Raw genomic sequence first — 16,670 nt, forward strand, 5'->3', positions numbered from 1 at the left:
TCATTTCAATGGAGTCAGTCTAAATAAACTTGTGAACTTCAAATACCGCAAGCAAGTGTGGTGAAGATTCTTCATGAAAGTCTTAGGTTGCGTGCTTACAAAGTGCAAATCGTGCAGGGCTTGCAACTGAATGATTTGCCGTCACATGCTGAATTTGCGACTGAGATTCTCAACAGGATTGATAGCATGAACGATTATTTAAATTGCATATGCTTTACCGATGAGTCCACCTTTTGTGTCAGTGGAATGGTAAATAGGTGTAATGTCCATATATAGGGTTCAGTCTCCACGTCTACTGTACACTTACAGCGAGACAGCGAAAAAGTGAATGTTTGGTGCAGCCACATGCACAGCAAGGTTTTTGGTCCGTTTTTCTTTGCGGAAAAATTCATTACCGCTAACATTTACTTAGACATTTTGCGACAGTTCATTGGCCCACAGTTAGAAGAATATCGACCATGGATAATTTTCCATCAATTGCGACACCTGAGGAGGCAAAGGTACGTTATTAACAGAATTGAGTTCAGTTGTTTGGCCAGTTTCTACAGTATATTTTAAGATTCTGTTACCCTAATGAACTACCATTGAAAATTACCAAGTAGTGTAACAGTGTCACTTTATCTCTCCTCTCCCCCCCCCCCCCCCCCCCCCCCCCCCCTACACACACACACACACACACACACACACTGGGCTTTGATAGTGCGTGATTTCCTGGTTGAAACATTTCTGCATCGGTGGATTGGAAGAAATGCTCCAACACCCTGGGTAGCCCGGTCTCCAGACATTATGCCCCTTCTGGGGCTATATCAGGGACAAAGTCTTTGTCACACCAGTTGCTGATGTTGACAAACTGAGGGCTAGGATACAAGCTGCTGTGGGTACTTTGACAGAACACGTTACAAAACACCTGGCGTGAACTGGAATACATCCTCTGAGCTACCAAGGGAGCACTCATTGAGGGTTACTAATGTAAGTGGTCTTAAAAAAAAAAAAAATAAATAAATAAATAAAAAAAATTAGTAACACTACGTATAAAGCAGCATCAAATGTAAAATATTATGTCAAATGGTTATTCTGTAATAAATTGTTATAATCAGGGCAAGACTTTGTGCTCACCCTGTATTTAAGAATTACCTTCACATTGTTGATTAGCTTTATCACCAGTGCTTTAAAAAGACAGTTATAATGTAGCAACTTCGACAGTGTTATTAACTGGAGATAATGCCTTAACTGCTAATAATTGTTGAATAAACTTATATTTACATTGATTTCAAACGTTTTCAGATGTGGTGACAATTGAAAAGACTGGAGAGTTTTTCCGTCTAATTTATGATGTAAAGGGCCGTTTCACAATTCACAGAATAACACCTGAGGAGGCAAAGGTACGTTATTAACAGAATTGAGTTCAGTTGTTTGGCCAGTTTCTAAGTATATTTTAAGATTTTGTTACCCTAATGAACTACCATTGAAAGGTACCAAGTAGTGTAACAGTGTCACTTTATCCTCCAGCACATTAAAAATATTATCCCAGGATAAAAGAATATTTAATGCATTGTGTGCAGGTTTGAAGTGCAGTGGTGCATTGAAGTAAGAGGTTGAAAGAAATACTCAATCAGAATTTTAAATGTGATTCTTAAGACTAATTTTGTATCTCTAATGACATCACTGAAATGATATACACCTCTTTTCTTCGTTTAACCTCTCATTTGAGGGATGGGTGATAGGTGGGCACCATTAAGACTGGCCATTCATTCTAGGCACATAGTTCAAAAAATATATTTGTACAAGAAAAGATGACAGGTTCATTGCCTGATTAAAAATGCTGGTATGAGAAGAGAAAGGAAGAAACCAGTTTTAAATGTTCTGTGCAGTAGTATATAGCATGTCAGGAGTACACATTGTATTAGATGTGTTTTGAAGAAAGTTATTGTCCTTAACTATCCAATCATTTCAACAAGTTATGCATGTGACTCTAATCCAGTCATATAAAAATTTGACAGGGGAAGAGGTACACATGTTCACTGCTTACCAAATGTGCTCAGTGTGCTTTGTTGGCATTGTAAATGGCGGATTATTGGTACAGAGATCTTCAGGATTAAAATTCTTGAAATTTCACAGAATCTCTAGGAACTGAACTCCAGATAATGAACTCATCACTAGGCAAGTGGTCAGTTTTTTATGGCTAAATACCTTACTATTTTTTGTGTCACATACGGACTTGGTGATGGACAGTATTCCATTAGATGTTGTGAATAAAGTTAATAAGGGAGTAAATCTATCATGAGGCTGTTCAACCATTTAAAGAGCTGTTCTGAGGTTGAGTGGGTGCCATTTAATATCCTTATTGCATGAAACATAGTTCACTCAGTGATTAGTTGCTTCAGAACATGCCATAAACTGTTCAATAAATTAGGAAAAGTAAATGAGTGTAATTTTCTGTTGTAAAACTTACTACCTGCAGTGCAAAAAAAAAATTTCAAGAGCTTATGGGTATGCAGTTTAGATTCTGCTACTCAAAATGAGCTCATTTAATCCATCCTGTTATATCAATGAGGATACTACAGGCACCGCTTTGAACTTTTGTGAAAGTGCACTTACTCATCTGAGAAAAAGTAGAACTTAAATTTGTAATATTTCAGTAATTATTTTTGCTAAATGTCATTTTCATTTTCAGTATAAATTGTGCAAAGTGAAGAGGGTGCAGACTGGTCCTAAAGGTATCCCATTCTTGGTGACCCATGATGGACGTACCATCAGGTACCCAGACCCTGTTATAAAAGTTAATGACACAGTTCAGCTGGATATTGCTTCAGGAAAAATAATGGACTTCATAAAATTTGACTCAGGTGAGAATTAATCGTAGTAATATAACTCAGTATTGTTTGGTAACTTCAGTGATTAGCAATATTCGTCGGAATAGTGACAGGTAATGACTTGTTACAGAGTTTAATCTTCAGAGTTTTTCAATATACACCATGATGAAAGTGCCTGGCTCAGATTCAGTACACGGATAATTTTTCTGTATGTGAAGAAATAAGTGCAAGTAAATATGGCAAAAGCTTCAGTCCTCAGATTCGTCGGTGCAATTGACCTCTCATTCTGCAAAAATTCTGAAATTTTCCTACTTCGCAAGAAAAATGTCTGCTTCCTTTTTAATGTAAAAGTATTCACAAAAGATATCACCACCCACTAAGAAACAAAACATTGGATTTTAATATAGCAAACAAACAGTCTGGGTTCACAAGTAGCACAGTGGCCCATTTTCAGGTCACAAACAAAACTAAAGAAAAGATTGAAAAGTATGAATTCCAAATGGTTCAAATGGCTCTGACAAGGGAACCTCCCCATCGCACCCCCATCCGATTTAGTTATAAGTTGGCTCAGTGGATAGGCCTTGAAAAACTGAACACAGATCAATCGAGAAAACAGGAAGAAGTTGTGTGGAACCGTGAAAAAAATTAGTAAAATATACAAACTGAGTAGTCCATGTGCAAGAAAGGCAACATAAAGGTAAAAGTGAGCTCAGGAGCGCCGTGGTTAGCGTGAGTAGCTACAGAACGAGAGGTCCTTGGTTCAAGTCTTCCCTTAACTGAAAATTTTACTTTCTTTATTTTCGCAAAGTTAAGATCTGTCGGTTCGTTCATTGACATCTCTGTCCACTGCAATAAGTTTAGTGTCTGTTTTGCGACCGCACCGCAAAACCGTGCGATTAGTAGACGAAAGGACGTGCCTCTCCAATGGGAACCTAAAACATTTGATCGCAAGGTCATAGGTCAACCGATTCCTCCACGGGAAAACACGTCTGATATATTCTATACGACACTGGTGGCGGCATGTGCGTCACATGACAGGAATATGTTTTCGACCCACCTAACTTGTACACTTGGCGAATGGGTATAAAGATTCTTCTGCCTTGCCTGATTTAGGTTTTCTTGTGGATGTGATAATCATTCCCAAAAAAGTGATGAAAACATAAGAGTTTGTCACATAAACTGAAAATAAAAAATGAAAGTTTTCACTTGAGGGAAGACTTGAACCAAGGACCTCTCGTTCCACAGTTGCTCACGCTAACCACGGGACCACTGTGCACGTGGAATAATATTGTCCTTGATGTTGCCTATCTTGCACATGGACTACTCAATTTGTATATTTTGCTAATTTTTTTCATAGTTCCACACAACTTCTTCCTGTTTTCTCGATTGATCTGTGTTCAGTTTCTCAAGGCCTATCCACTGTGCCAACGTATAACTAAATCTGAGGGGGGTGCGATGGGGCGGTTCCCTTGTGAGCACTGTGGGACTTAACATCTGTGGTCATCAGTCCCCTAGAACTTAGAACTACTTAAACCTAACTAACCTAAGGACATCACACACATCCATGCCCGAGGCAGGATTCGAACCTGCGACCGTAGCAGTCGTGCGGTTCCAGACTGTAGCGCCTAGAACCGCTCGGCCACATCGGCCGGCTATTAATTTCACATTGACTGGGTTTTGTACATGTTGAGAACTGTTGTGCAGTTTAAACAGCCTGTGCTAACAAACCTCGAGAACCACAATTTTTCTGATTGCTAGAGGAGTGTTCATAGCTCCTAAACTGAAAGGAATACTGGTCAATGGAATGTACCAGAACCCTCCTTGTATGTTAACAATTTACCGTTTGCTTTTATTTGTACACTGAACTTCAGTTGGTGTAATTCAATAGAGCAGGTTTGAAACTAAGCATAAAATGATTTATTAGAAAACAGAAAATTAGTGAATTGGATAAATATTAGTAATTTCTAGGAAAGACCTGAAATGGATCAGAAAAATGGAGTTGAAGACATAGTTATGACTAATGCAAAGGAAAGACAGTTGGATAGGATGTGTACCAAAGTGAACCCCATGATATAATCGGATACTTGTATAGAACCTTAACCATGTAGTAGCAGCACCAGTGTGGCATAAAACTAATAACATGTGCAAAGATTACACACATTCTCTATTACATGTTTGGAAGATGCCGTTTTAATGCGACAGTTGCCAACTTTTTGTCATAAGCCTCCACAGTGGCACTGTAAACCTTTTAATATTTCTGTGTGGTGTTGTTGTTGTTGTTGTTGTTGTTGTGGATGTTGTGGTCTTCAGTCCTGAGACTGGTTTGTTGCAGCTCTCCATGCTCATCATTTAACCATACAGTAAAGCTGCATGCCCTCAGGAAAAATTACGGCTGTAGTTTCCCATTGCTTTCAGCTGTTCACAGTACCAGCACAGCAAGGCCATTTTGGTTAGTGTTAAAAGGCCAGATCAGTCAATCATCCAGACTGTTGCCCCTGCAACTACTGAAAAGGCTGCTGCCCCTCTTCAGGAACCACACGTTTATCTGGCCTCTCAACAAATACCCCTCCGTTGTGGTTGCACCTACAATATGGCCATCTGTGTCGCTGAGGCACGCAATCTTCCCCACCAATGGCAAAGTCCATGGTTCATGTGTAGACCACTAATATCAGTCAGTTGGTGGGTGAAAGAGGTATTTATTGTTCACATTGGCAAGACTGAAGTTCAGATTTTTGAACATTGTGATGGCATGACCTGCTAGTGCAACTTAGATACTAGACCAGGATTTGGTAGCAATGAAGTTACACAATCTGTCTGGTTATTAATAATTTGCTTCATCAGAAAACGACAAAGTAAATTAGTAACTTCGTGGTGTGTGTGTGTGTGTGTGTGTGTGTGTGTGTGTGTGTGTGTGTGTGTGTGTGTGTGTGTGGGTGTGTGTGGGGGGGGGGTAAAACTGGTAGTCTGTGGTCACATTTACCAATATACAGCGGATTTCCAAAATACATGTATTTCAAAGGCATATATTTATTAACCTGTAAGACATAAACCTATGAAACATAGGGCATGCCTTTGCGAATCTCTGAAGCCTAAAGATGTTAATTATGTTTTCCACCTGTGCCACAATTAATATCGCACAGGCACTAGAATTCCTCCCCATACTCTGGTAAGCATGTCCATCGTCACTGATGTTATGGCAGTATGGATAAAGTTCAACTCTTCTAGCTACCATGGTGGTATTGCTGCATAAACATTGTCCTTAATGAAATCCTGCAGAAGAAGTCACAGGATGACATATCCGGTGACTGTGGAGGCCAGCTGATTAGTGCTAAGCTGCAGGCTATTTGACAACAATTGCAGCGGCTTGTTAGTTTCATTCAGATATTTATGCACTTAGTGACTGCAGTGAGGGGTTGTTGGTGCTCAATTTTGTTAAATGTCGTCTTCGTTCAACCTCGGAAAAACCAGTTGTGTGACATAGAAAGATACTGCTGTTTCCATAAAAGATGAATGGTCCATAAACAGATGAGTGGGATATTTCAGAGAACACACAACTTGGGGGAATCTTGGACGTGTTCAGTGTGCATGTGTGTTTTGTTGGTCCCAAATTCGAACATTGCCTACTTCCCACTTTCTACTTAAGGTGGAAAGTCGCCTCAGCACTGAACATGTGTTGTGCAAAAATAATGTCAGTAGCATTCTAGTTCACTCCCACGTCTGGCCATCCTGATTTAGGTTTTCCGTGATTTCCCTAAATTGCTCCAGGCAAATGCTGGGATGGTTCCTTTGAAAGGGCACAGCAGACTTTCTTCCCCGTCCTTCCCTAATCTGATGAGACCAATGGCCTCACTGTCCGGTCTTCCCCAAACAACCCAACCCCAACCCCAATAGTATTCTAGAAAATGCTGCATGTTTACATTTGTTGTCATGATGTAAGGCCTGTGACGGCTAAAACTTTCATGGCCATGTAACCAGCTGACATCTTAAAACAAGTTAAATTCTTATTGCTGAGGGTTTTAACTCCCAACTGGCACATATTGATTTTGTAGGACTTTGTTGAAATATGGTTTGAATTCACATAACACTTGTTGGAAACACGAGGGTGTCCAGTATGCTTTTCCTTACATACACTTCCTGTGTCTACAAATTGTCAATGTTCCATCTATTTGGAGGATTGGTTTGCTACCTCAGCCCAGAACATCTTTGCACATCAGTGAGGCAATTATACTTTGCAATCTTGTGAAAACAATTATTTCTCCTGTGGAGTTGTCATTTTTCAACATGGCAGTAACAGAGCAAACAAGAAAACAGAATCTAGTGGCCATGAATATAAAATAGACAATGTATTTGTTTCTACTATAACCAAGCCATGGTGCTTTGTAATATCTATGTTCCTTTTGAAACACTTTATTGGCCAACACTTCGTTATTCAGCATGCATTTCTAGCCCAATGTCTTATATCCTTCAGTGAGAAGAAATGTCATGCCCGTTATATTTATGTTCACATTTTTTCTGATTAATTATTTCATGTTCTTAAAATGAATACTTTTCTTCTGATGTTCATGTAAACTTACTTATGCTTAGAAAGGTGTGTGTGTGTGTGTGTGTGTGTGTGTGTGTGTGTGTGTGTGTGTGTGTGTCACACCTTTATAATATCTTTGTGAAGCTCAGTTAATGTTCAAATAACCCTTGTGGCAGTTATTTTAAGATAAGTATTTCCTGCCACACAGGAAATCTGTGCATGATCACTGGAGGCCGTAACTTGGGTCGAGTTGGGACTGTTGTGAACAGGGAACGACATCCAGGATCCTTTGACATTGTGCATATAAAGGACGCCAATGGTCACACTTTCGCTACAAGGTTAGTATGTACAGACTTCTGCTGTTAAATAGTTATTTTATGTGGTTAGGACTGTCACTTTATTTGATGTAGCTGCAAAAGAAGTGGTATGCTGGGGATTGTAATATTGCTTGTTAGAGTAGTTGCACAGTAGGTCATTTTAAGAATTGGGTTACGGTTTGTTGACTGAATACCATTGACATGTCATTTCAGTTTTATTACACCTCTGTTTTCAAATTGTATGTTAAGTGAATGCTTGGGGATGGGGAGCATTAATCTTTAGTACCACAGCCTAATACACAGTACGGCCTACTCATTTTTGTTATACACTGCAATAGCAGCCAGTAAGTTACACTGCCAAATACAGCGACCAATGAATGTGGATAGCATTGTTTATTGTTTATATTAGTGTATTACAATGTCAAATGCAGTGTACAATGAATGTAAATAATATTCTTTATATTGGTGTATAACATGGTTCCTACAAAAAGTTAAATGCAATGCTGTAAATTGCAGCAATAACATTGTCATTATGTTTCCTGAGGACTCTGGTAGAGGTGTGAGACATCACACTACAGGACTAATAAATAGTGTACTGTAAAATACTCTTGTAACCTACATAAATTTAGTAAAGATCTACAGTTTCTCTGTAGGACCGCAAAAGGCATGTAAATAGACACAGAGATGGTGTATCTGTGTAATAATGTAAATACTTGTTCCCTACACTTAAGTATGTATATTATTGTGTGCACAAATTTTTAACATAAATGAAAAGGACCCCAGTAGTAACTGGCAGAACAGGCATGCATTGTCTAGTCATTCCAGATCCTGTCTGCTGTGTGTGACCACTTGGTACTGATAATCACCACTATGACCTCTTAAGTACTAGCTGGTCTGCACTCTTTCAGATAGTATGCTCCCACAGTATTTTGTTAATTTCTTCATTTCCGGTCTTCCACGCCTTTCTTTCCGTCTGCCCATTTTGTCCATTCATCCCAAATCTTATCCTTGTTTCTTAAAGTCTCATAAATTTGTTTTACTGCAGTTGAAACGTAACTTAATTTCGTGTGGAGTTTCTTTCTTAGTTGCCTTGAATGCATTAATCTTTTCGTTAACATTTAACGACATACACCGTTTGTTCAACATCATGTTACTGTATCTCTTGAAGTGCTACTAGTCAACTGGAACTGGCAGAAAATAATGACCTTGCCAGGTAAATCCATTGTTTGATGGAACAATACCCACCTCTTTCACTGCGCACATTGCAGCAATGTTCCTGTATGTGCCGGTGTGCGTCAGTCATGAGGAAAACGAAAAAGCCGATAGAGCGTGATGAACGAACAGATTCCTGTGCTGTACTGTACTGACACTGAGGGCAACTTATCCATTGTTGTACAGAGTGGCATGGTTTTAGGTCCCCACTAGCAGCTCTGTGCTGCACTGGACCTCTTTCCGTGGTTTTGTGCTGCTTAAGAGGTTAGAAATAACGTCCTTGTAGAGTAATGAATAACTCACGAACTCTAATGCAGTAGAACCGCGTAGGCTCTTTTCCACATTATACAGTGAATTATTAAGTATTTTCCACATTAGGCACGTCCCACTTCATACAAAACATCAGCATATAAAAGTGCACTGAATGTGTCGTGACTGAAATACTCGTACGGTTTGGGCAGATTTCCGAATCATACACATGACAATTTGAGCAAGTTGTACTGTATTTCCAGATGGGAATTAACTACACAGCTTGATAGAATTTGCTGCCTCCAGTTTTGTGATGCCCATTGTTCTAAAAATGCTCCACACACACACACACACACACACACACACACACACACAGTGCGCTTGCACTTTTTTAGTTACATCTATCCAACTACGACTAAATGACAATAAGTCTTTTTCTTTCATGTAGTGATCTAAGCATCAGTCTCACTCTACTTACCTTGTTTGTAGGCAATTTATTGCGTAAGCTTTTCTTTTCTCTAAAGGATGTTGTCATCAGTTGAACTTACTATACTCAATACTCAACCTGTTCGCTATTTCTATTTGGCTAAATTGTTCTTGTTGAAGTTTTTTTTGCAGGAGGTTGCTATTTAAATTTCTTGATTGATATAAGGATGATAAGTTACAATGGTAGTTTGTATAGTTGGTGGGATTACTGAGTGGGTAAATGCACTGTAAAGTGCCTTGTTGCTGAATTTTGAAGGCTGCGAGGCTCATAACAGTGCTACAGTATAAACAGAAGGCAGGCAAATCTGACTATTTAAATGTAGAACAGGTAAGAGTAACTTCTGTGACATGTATTCTTTGGTGGAAAAGTTTTTAAATGAATGTATTATAAAAAGGATTATAATATAGAGACCTGAAGAAGTTTATCTGCTGATTCAGAATTAGAATTTCCGCAGGTGGGAAAGGCCGAGATGGAAATATCAGGCAAGAGGCACACCTGCCCAATCACAATCGTAGTATTACAGATGTTGTGGCTGAAGTGTAGACTAAACTATTTATGCCCTGTTGGAAAAAGCAACATGAATGACGCAGTACAATTTTTAAGCTTAAAGTGAAGTAAACAGACCTAGCAGAACAGTACTTAACAAGATAAAGCAATATAAGAAACAGATTTAAAACGAGCGTGACATACGAAATTAAAAAGTGAACCCGTGTGTGTGTGTGTGTGTGTGTGTGTGTGTGTGTGTGTGTGTGTGTGTGTGTGTGTGTGTGGGCATAGCAGTGAAAGGGTTAGCTGTGTTTTCATGTTTGAAAATAGTATGTCTGAAAACTCAATTAGCAGTAAGTTTGGACTTGAAACATAACTAGTTCTGTTTATAATTGGACTGAGGTGAATCAAAAAGAAAACATCCATTGTATGGGACCACACCTTATATGATACTTAGTTCAGACAAGGTTTAAGATTGCTAACAAGCAACGCAAAGTATTTTACACAAGTTATTTGTTGGGACACTGCATTAAGTTTGTATCAGAAACAAAGTAAGACCAGTAATAAGAATTTCATTCATGTTATTTAATGTGGAGGGAATGTAGTGGAACAGAATAGTGTAAGTGAATCCTTTAAAAGGGCAGGGCTAAATTATTTCCTGGTAGAGTTACAGCTAATGATCAGAAAAACCTCCGTACCTGAACTGTCAGAATAACTGACAGTTAGATACAGTGAAACTTCCAAAATTTTGCAATGCTACTGAGAGTTGCATTTGAAGTATTGAGTTGTGTGCAGCATATAAATGACCAATATTTACTATGGTTGCATTGATGCCCGCTGAGAGGAATGAGGGAACGGTAAGAGGAATTGCCCTGTATGCATGCACACAACTATAGTAGTGTGCAAAAGACCTCTGATAACTGCTAACAGTGCTGCAACTACCACCTATGAAGTGCAGACAGCAGCAGGTGGAAAAAGAGTTAGAACTGTAACACCATTACACATGTTGTGTAGAGGCACATACAAAATTGCATGAAGCAGCCGCGTGAGGTAGGTGTATGAAGCAGCCGCATGAAATCTGCTACAGCTATTGGGCATCTTTTTTTGAGGACTCTACTATAATAAAGTCCTTCCAGCAGCTGTCTACTTATTACTGTGCTAATGAACCAGTACTAGTAGTTCAGGCTACAGATTTGGTGCCCGATAACACTCCTGTCACCTGCTGCAATTTTCCAGGCATTTTATAGTACCTCTGAAATGCCTTGTTTTAAAGGTGCGATCGCTTGAGTGGCAAGAGGCAGTTACTGAAAGTATTGATGATATTTCTTTAGTGTGCATCCTGCAACTACCCTCCCGACTGGTACAGAAGCAAATAACCAGAGCCACTTCCTCATCTCCTCAAACCCAGAACCTCCCACAGAAGAACCCCAAAAGTGCCCCACTTGTGACAGGATACTTTCCGGGACTGGATCAGACTCTGAATGTGGCTCTCCAGCAGGGATACGACTTCCTCAAATTCTGCCCTGAAATGAGATCCATCCTTCATGAAATCCTCTCCACTCCACCAAGAGTGTCTTTCCGCCGTCCACCTAACCTTCGTAAACTCTTAGTTCATCCCTATGAAATCCCCAAACCACCTTCCCTACCCTCTGGCTCCTATCCTTGTAACCGCCCCCAGTGTAAAACCTGTCCCATACACCCTCCCACCACCACCTACTCCAGTCCTGTAACCCGGAAGGTGTACACGATCAAAGGCAGAGCCACGTGTGAAAGCACCCACGTGATTAACCAACTGACCTGCCTTCACTGTGAAGCTTTCTATGTGGGAATGACCAGCAACAAACTGTCCATCCACGTGAACGGACACAGGCAGACAGTGTTTGTTGGTAACGAGGATCACCCTGTGGCTAAACATGCCTTGGTGCACGGCCAGCACATCTTGGCACAGTGTTACACCGTCCGGGTTATCTGGATACTTCCCACTAACACCAACCAGTCAGAACTCCAGAGATGGGAACTTGCCCTTCAGTATATCCTCTCTTCTCGTTATCCGCCAGGCCTCAATCTCCGCTAATTTCAATTTGCCGCCGCTCATACCTCACCTGTCTTTCAACATCTTTGCCTCTGTACTTCCGCCTCGACTGACATCTCTGCCCAAACTCTTTGCCTTTACAAATGTCTGCTTGTCTCTGTCTGTCTGTCTGTCTGTCTGTCTGTGTGTGTGTGTGTGTGTGTGTGTGTGTGTGTGTGTGTGTGTGTACCTGTCCTTTTTTCCCCCTAAGGTAAGTCTTTCCGCTCCCGGGATTGGAATGACTCCTTACCCTCTCCCTTAAAACCCACATCCTTTCGTCTTTCCCTCTCCTTCCCTCTTTCCTGACGAAGCTTGAATTTTGTGTGTATGTTTGTGTTTGTGTGTTTATCGACCTGCCAGCACTTTCATTTGGTAAGTCACATCATCTTCGTTTTTGGATATGTGACTTACCAAACGAAAGCGTTGGCATGTTGATAGACACACAAACATACACACAAAATTCAAGCTTTCGCAACCAACGGTTGCTTCATCAGGAAAGAGGGAAGGAGAGGAAAAGACGAAAGGATGTGGGTTTTAAGGGGGAGGGTAAGGAGTCATTCCAATTCCGGGAGCAGAAAGACTTATCTTAGGGGGGAAAAAAAGGACAGGTACACACACACACACACACACACACACACACACACACACACACACACACACACACACATCCACATGTACGCAGACACAAGCAGACAGTCTGACTTCATCAAACCATTTTTCTCATGTATTCAATTGTGGCTCGTGATGTTGAGTATCCCACATGGTCAGTTTTCAACTCATTCTGAGAATCAGGGTATTCTATCAGCTGGTGGTCTATTAATCCAAAATTCTCTGCTATGCCTTGTTTTTTGTGGTGGTGTTGCTCCAAAGCTCTTTCTTGAATACGTTGTTCCATTGAAGCTAGATTTATTAATTCAGTTGCACTTCAGCTTTTATTTCAGGAGGAAGTGTTAATCACTGAGAAAAGGTACTGCCTTCCGAGTTTAGTAATTCTGCTGGGTGTATCAGTCATTTGTAAAATTATTAAACGGGAAGATATCTTTTAATGTTCTAATGTCATAGTCACACATATGTAATATAATTTTTTCGTAAACAAACTAAAACTGTTGCATCTTTGTGAATAAATGTGAAAAACAGTGATGTGTAAATATAATTATTTTTTCAAATATGTCACAGTAACAGCCAACTTAATTGTTTCAGGTTGAATAATGTATTCATCATTGGAAAGGCAACCAAGCCATATGTCTCATTGCCTAGAGGCAAGGGAGTGAAACTGAGTATTGCAGAAGAACGTGATAAGAGACTAGCTGCAAAGGCAGCATCTGGATAATGTAATAGTTCTGTGGAAAATGCTGTTTAATTAATAAAAATCCATCAGAAAAAAGTTGTTTTTTGTAGCTTGTAATTAATCACATATTTCACTTCCTCAGGTATTCCAGTGAAATGAGTTCTAAGAGAATTGTTTTTGCGACAAATTCCATTTCATCATCTGTTAATAGAAACCAAAATTCGAATTTCACTTACCATATTTACTCGAATCTAAGCTGCACTTTTTTCCGGTTTTGCTGATCCAAAAAACCGCCTGTGGCTTAGAATGGAGTGCAAAGTAAGCGGATGTTCTGAATAATGTTGGTAGATGCCGCCAGAACTAACTTCTGCCGTCGAATATGTGTAGCGCTACACAAGCATGCTTTGCAGGCACAAAGATAAATACTGGCGCCAAAACCTCTTCGTCAGTGAATAAATTTAAAAAAAAGGTGGAAGACGAGCTTTTTTCTCCGCCCCGAGTTTTGACCAGTGCATTCTCATACATTATCCAACGAAGTAAATGCAAATACCATATTGTTCATCTTCGAATGTAGCAGCATTTCAATGTACTACGAAAATCCGACTGGCAAGACTGGGATGTTTGTCAATATGGCCAACTCTACTTTCTGAATTCTTTCCTACCCGTGAGAAGAGATGGTTGCTAATAGGAATTTTTATGAATTGTGAACCACATGCAGTATTCTCTTCACCATATGAATAATATGAATATAAACATTTTGCCATGTATTCTTTCGTGTTTGCTGCTATCTCATTTAAATCCTGTCTGCCTAATAAACTACCAAACTAGAGTGAGACGACGACAACAAACGCTGAAGAATATACGTATCATGTCTTGCTTATATTTGTATTATTCTTATGCCTGATAGTGATACAGTCAGAAATGAAGCACAGCAATTGACTAGATTTTTAAATCTAAGATGACTGTAATTTCTGTGCAGAATGTAATGTACTAAAGAGGTGTCTGCAAAGATTTTCAAATGGAGAAAAATTTTCGCTTAACTCTCATTCAGAACATCATCTATCATATGCAGTCTATTGTTTGGTTCTTGTTGATCACTATCAAAGAAAGCATCAGTGTAAGTAACAACAAATAGCAGTCTCTTGCCATTGTTTCGCTAATGAGACGATTACTCTTTCTTTTTAAATTGTAAGTGGCGGTAGCGTGCACAAAAGCAAGCCATGCCGTGAGCGTCGACAGGCCGTAAACACTCATTACCAGAATGCGACAAACAATGCATGACAGTACAGTACTGCATTTTCAGCTTAGAGTGACGTAAACACCTATAATAAAGAGAACTGCACTTACCAGATCAAAGAAAAAGAAGCAATCAATTCAAACCAGATGAAGCACGTGAAAATGGAAGGGTATAAAGGGTATAAATATGGACGGAATGCCTGACTCATAGCAATGGTTACCTGGTAAAGCTTAACTGCTAAGCTTACGATTCGAACCAAACTACTGTAGCTGTATCGTCATTCATTCGACCTAATTGTGTCTCATATTACAATCGACCAACTTTGTTTGTATTTGGAGGTGCGGGCTAAAACTTTTCTCTTCCCTTGAATTTCGAGTCTCAAATTTCAGGTGCGGCTTAGATTCGGGAAATTTTTTTCCCCTTGTTTTCGAGTCTCATTATTCAGGTGCGGCTTAGATTCGAGTGCAGCTAAGATTTGAGTAAATACGGTATTGTGATTCACCCTGGCCGATAACAGCCCAGCCTGTATTTGGCTGTGATATAACAAGTCTTTGACCTGGCAGCATAATACATGATGGGAGCCTTTCATGCACATTGTATTAGAAAGCGAACAAACTTGCACACATACAAACATTAACGCACAGTAATTCACAAAAGTTGACAACAGTGCTGATGACAAATATTAAACCCAAAATATTACGATGAATATTTAAATTCTCAATAACAGCATCTTTGGAATCAGTGGTACCTTTTCCCTGTGAATCATGAAAGATCTTTACAGCTGATAAACAAATTCTTTTATCATATTCATGCAAAATTTTATATGAAAGAACATAAATTGCAGTTATATCAGTCAATTTGAAGACACATCCCAATCTTTACATACATTGGCACAACTGATGAACTAAACTTCACAGAATCAAATGGTGACATCCTGGAATCAACAGCAGGTACCAAACTATGGTACATAACCTCAGCACTGTCAGCGTAATAAAGGTACTGGAACACTCGGAAGCTTCACAACCAAATATCTCAGTAAAGTGTGACTTTTCTGTAGCACTTAAAGTGCATGGTTAACAAATGCATACAAAACAAATGACACTAATTTTAACAAATGGGAAGGAACGAGAAGGAAGCGTGGCTCGGCAGGCCCCCTCTCTTATACAAGAGACCAGCAAACTCTCAACTTTTAACAAGAACAATGACTCTTGCATGGCAGGAAACACTTAACACAACCCAGAACAATATCAGCATGACATAAGATACAGGAAAAAACTGTGCCATATGACCCTTAATGACTGACATAGACCTCTTGCAGCCTCAGCTGATCACCATGCTGTCCCGCTCTTGCCCTCTCCACACGACAGCTTAACCAGGGTGTCTACGACCCGGGACAACCGGGTGATCTGGGAAAAACTCAGTAATTTTTTCGTCTGGGAGAAAACTGGGAATTTATTTGAATTCCAGGAATTTTTCATCGTTTTTGTTCTCAGTTAAAATTACAAAATTTTAACTCATGAGAACAAATACCCTAACAAAGGATATTACTGTATCCTGCTACTGCAGAATAATACTGCAGCAATAAAACATGAACGACAGAAAAAACTGAAATAAAACTTTAATTGCAAAGGAAATGCGCCATATACAGCAACAAAACATAGTGCTCATACAAGCGTCTGCCAGCAGCAAAATGTGTTCTTCTTTCGACAAATTCTGAACATTACCTGCATAGGGTTCCATATTCTAGACGTATCTGTCAACTGCATTGGACATCATGCGTATAAGGATGCCATACTTGCCCAGTTTATCCATCACAAATACTTTGAAGGGGTATCGCCCTCTAAACAAGCTGAGCATCTCATCAATGGTGAGGTGGACCCCCGGTTTATACAGTAGTGTAAACCTATCATTCACTTTGTTGAAAACATCACGGATTGCTGTGAACTTGTCTGCTTCCCTTCTTAGCTGGCGGCTACTTTTGTCATCAA

At 39.7% G+C, this 16,670-nt stretch overlaps 1 protein-coding gene across 1 annotated transcript in view; it reads left to right on the forward strand.

Annotated features, from left to right (window-relative positions):
- Positions 1-13,530, forward strand: part of LOC124545424 (40S ribosomal protein S4) — a 32,939-nt gene extending 19,409 nt beyond the window's left edge. Inside the window, exons 3-6 of the mRNA XM_047124339.1 lie at positions 1,285-1,382; positions 2,675-2,846; positions 7,544-7,673; positions 13,358-13,530. Coding sequence (XP_046980295.1) covers positions 1,285-1,382; positions 2,675-2,846; positions 7,544-7,673; positions 13,358-13,487 — 530 coding nt within the window. The 3' untranslated portion in view covers positions 13,488-13,530. The remainder of the gene's footprint in view (positions 1-1,284; positions 1,383-2,674; positions 2,847-7,543; positions 7,674-13,357) is intronic.
- The last annotated feature ends 3,140 nt before the right edge of the window (positions 13,531-16,670 follow it).

This window comes from Schistocerca americana, chromosome 8, assembly GCF_021461395.2.
Source record: "Schistocerca americana isolate TAMUIC-IGC-003095 chromosome 8, iqSchAmer2.1, whole genome shotgun sequence".
NCBI lineage: Eukaryota > Metazoa > Arthropoda > Insecta > Orthoptera > Acrididae > Schistocerca > Schistocerca americana.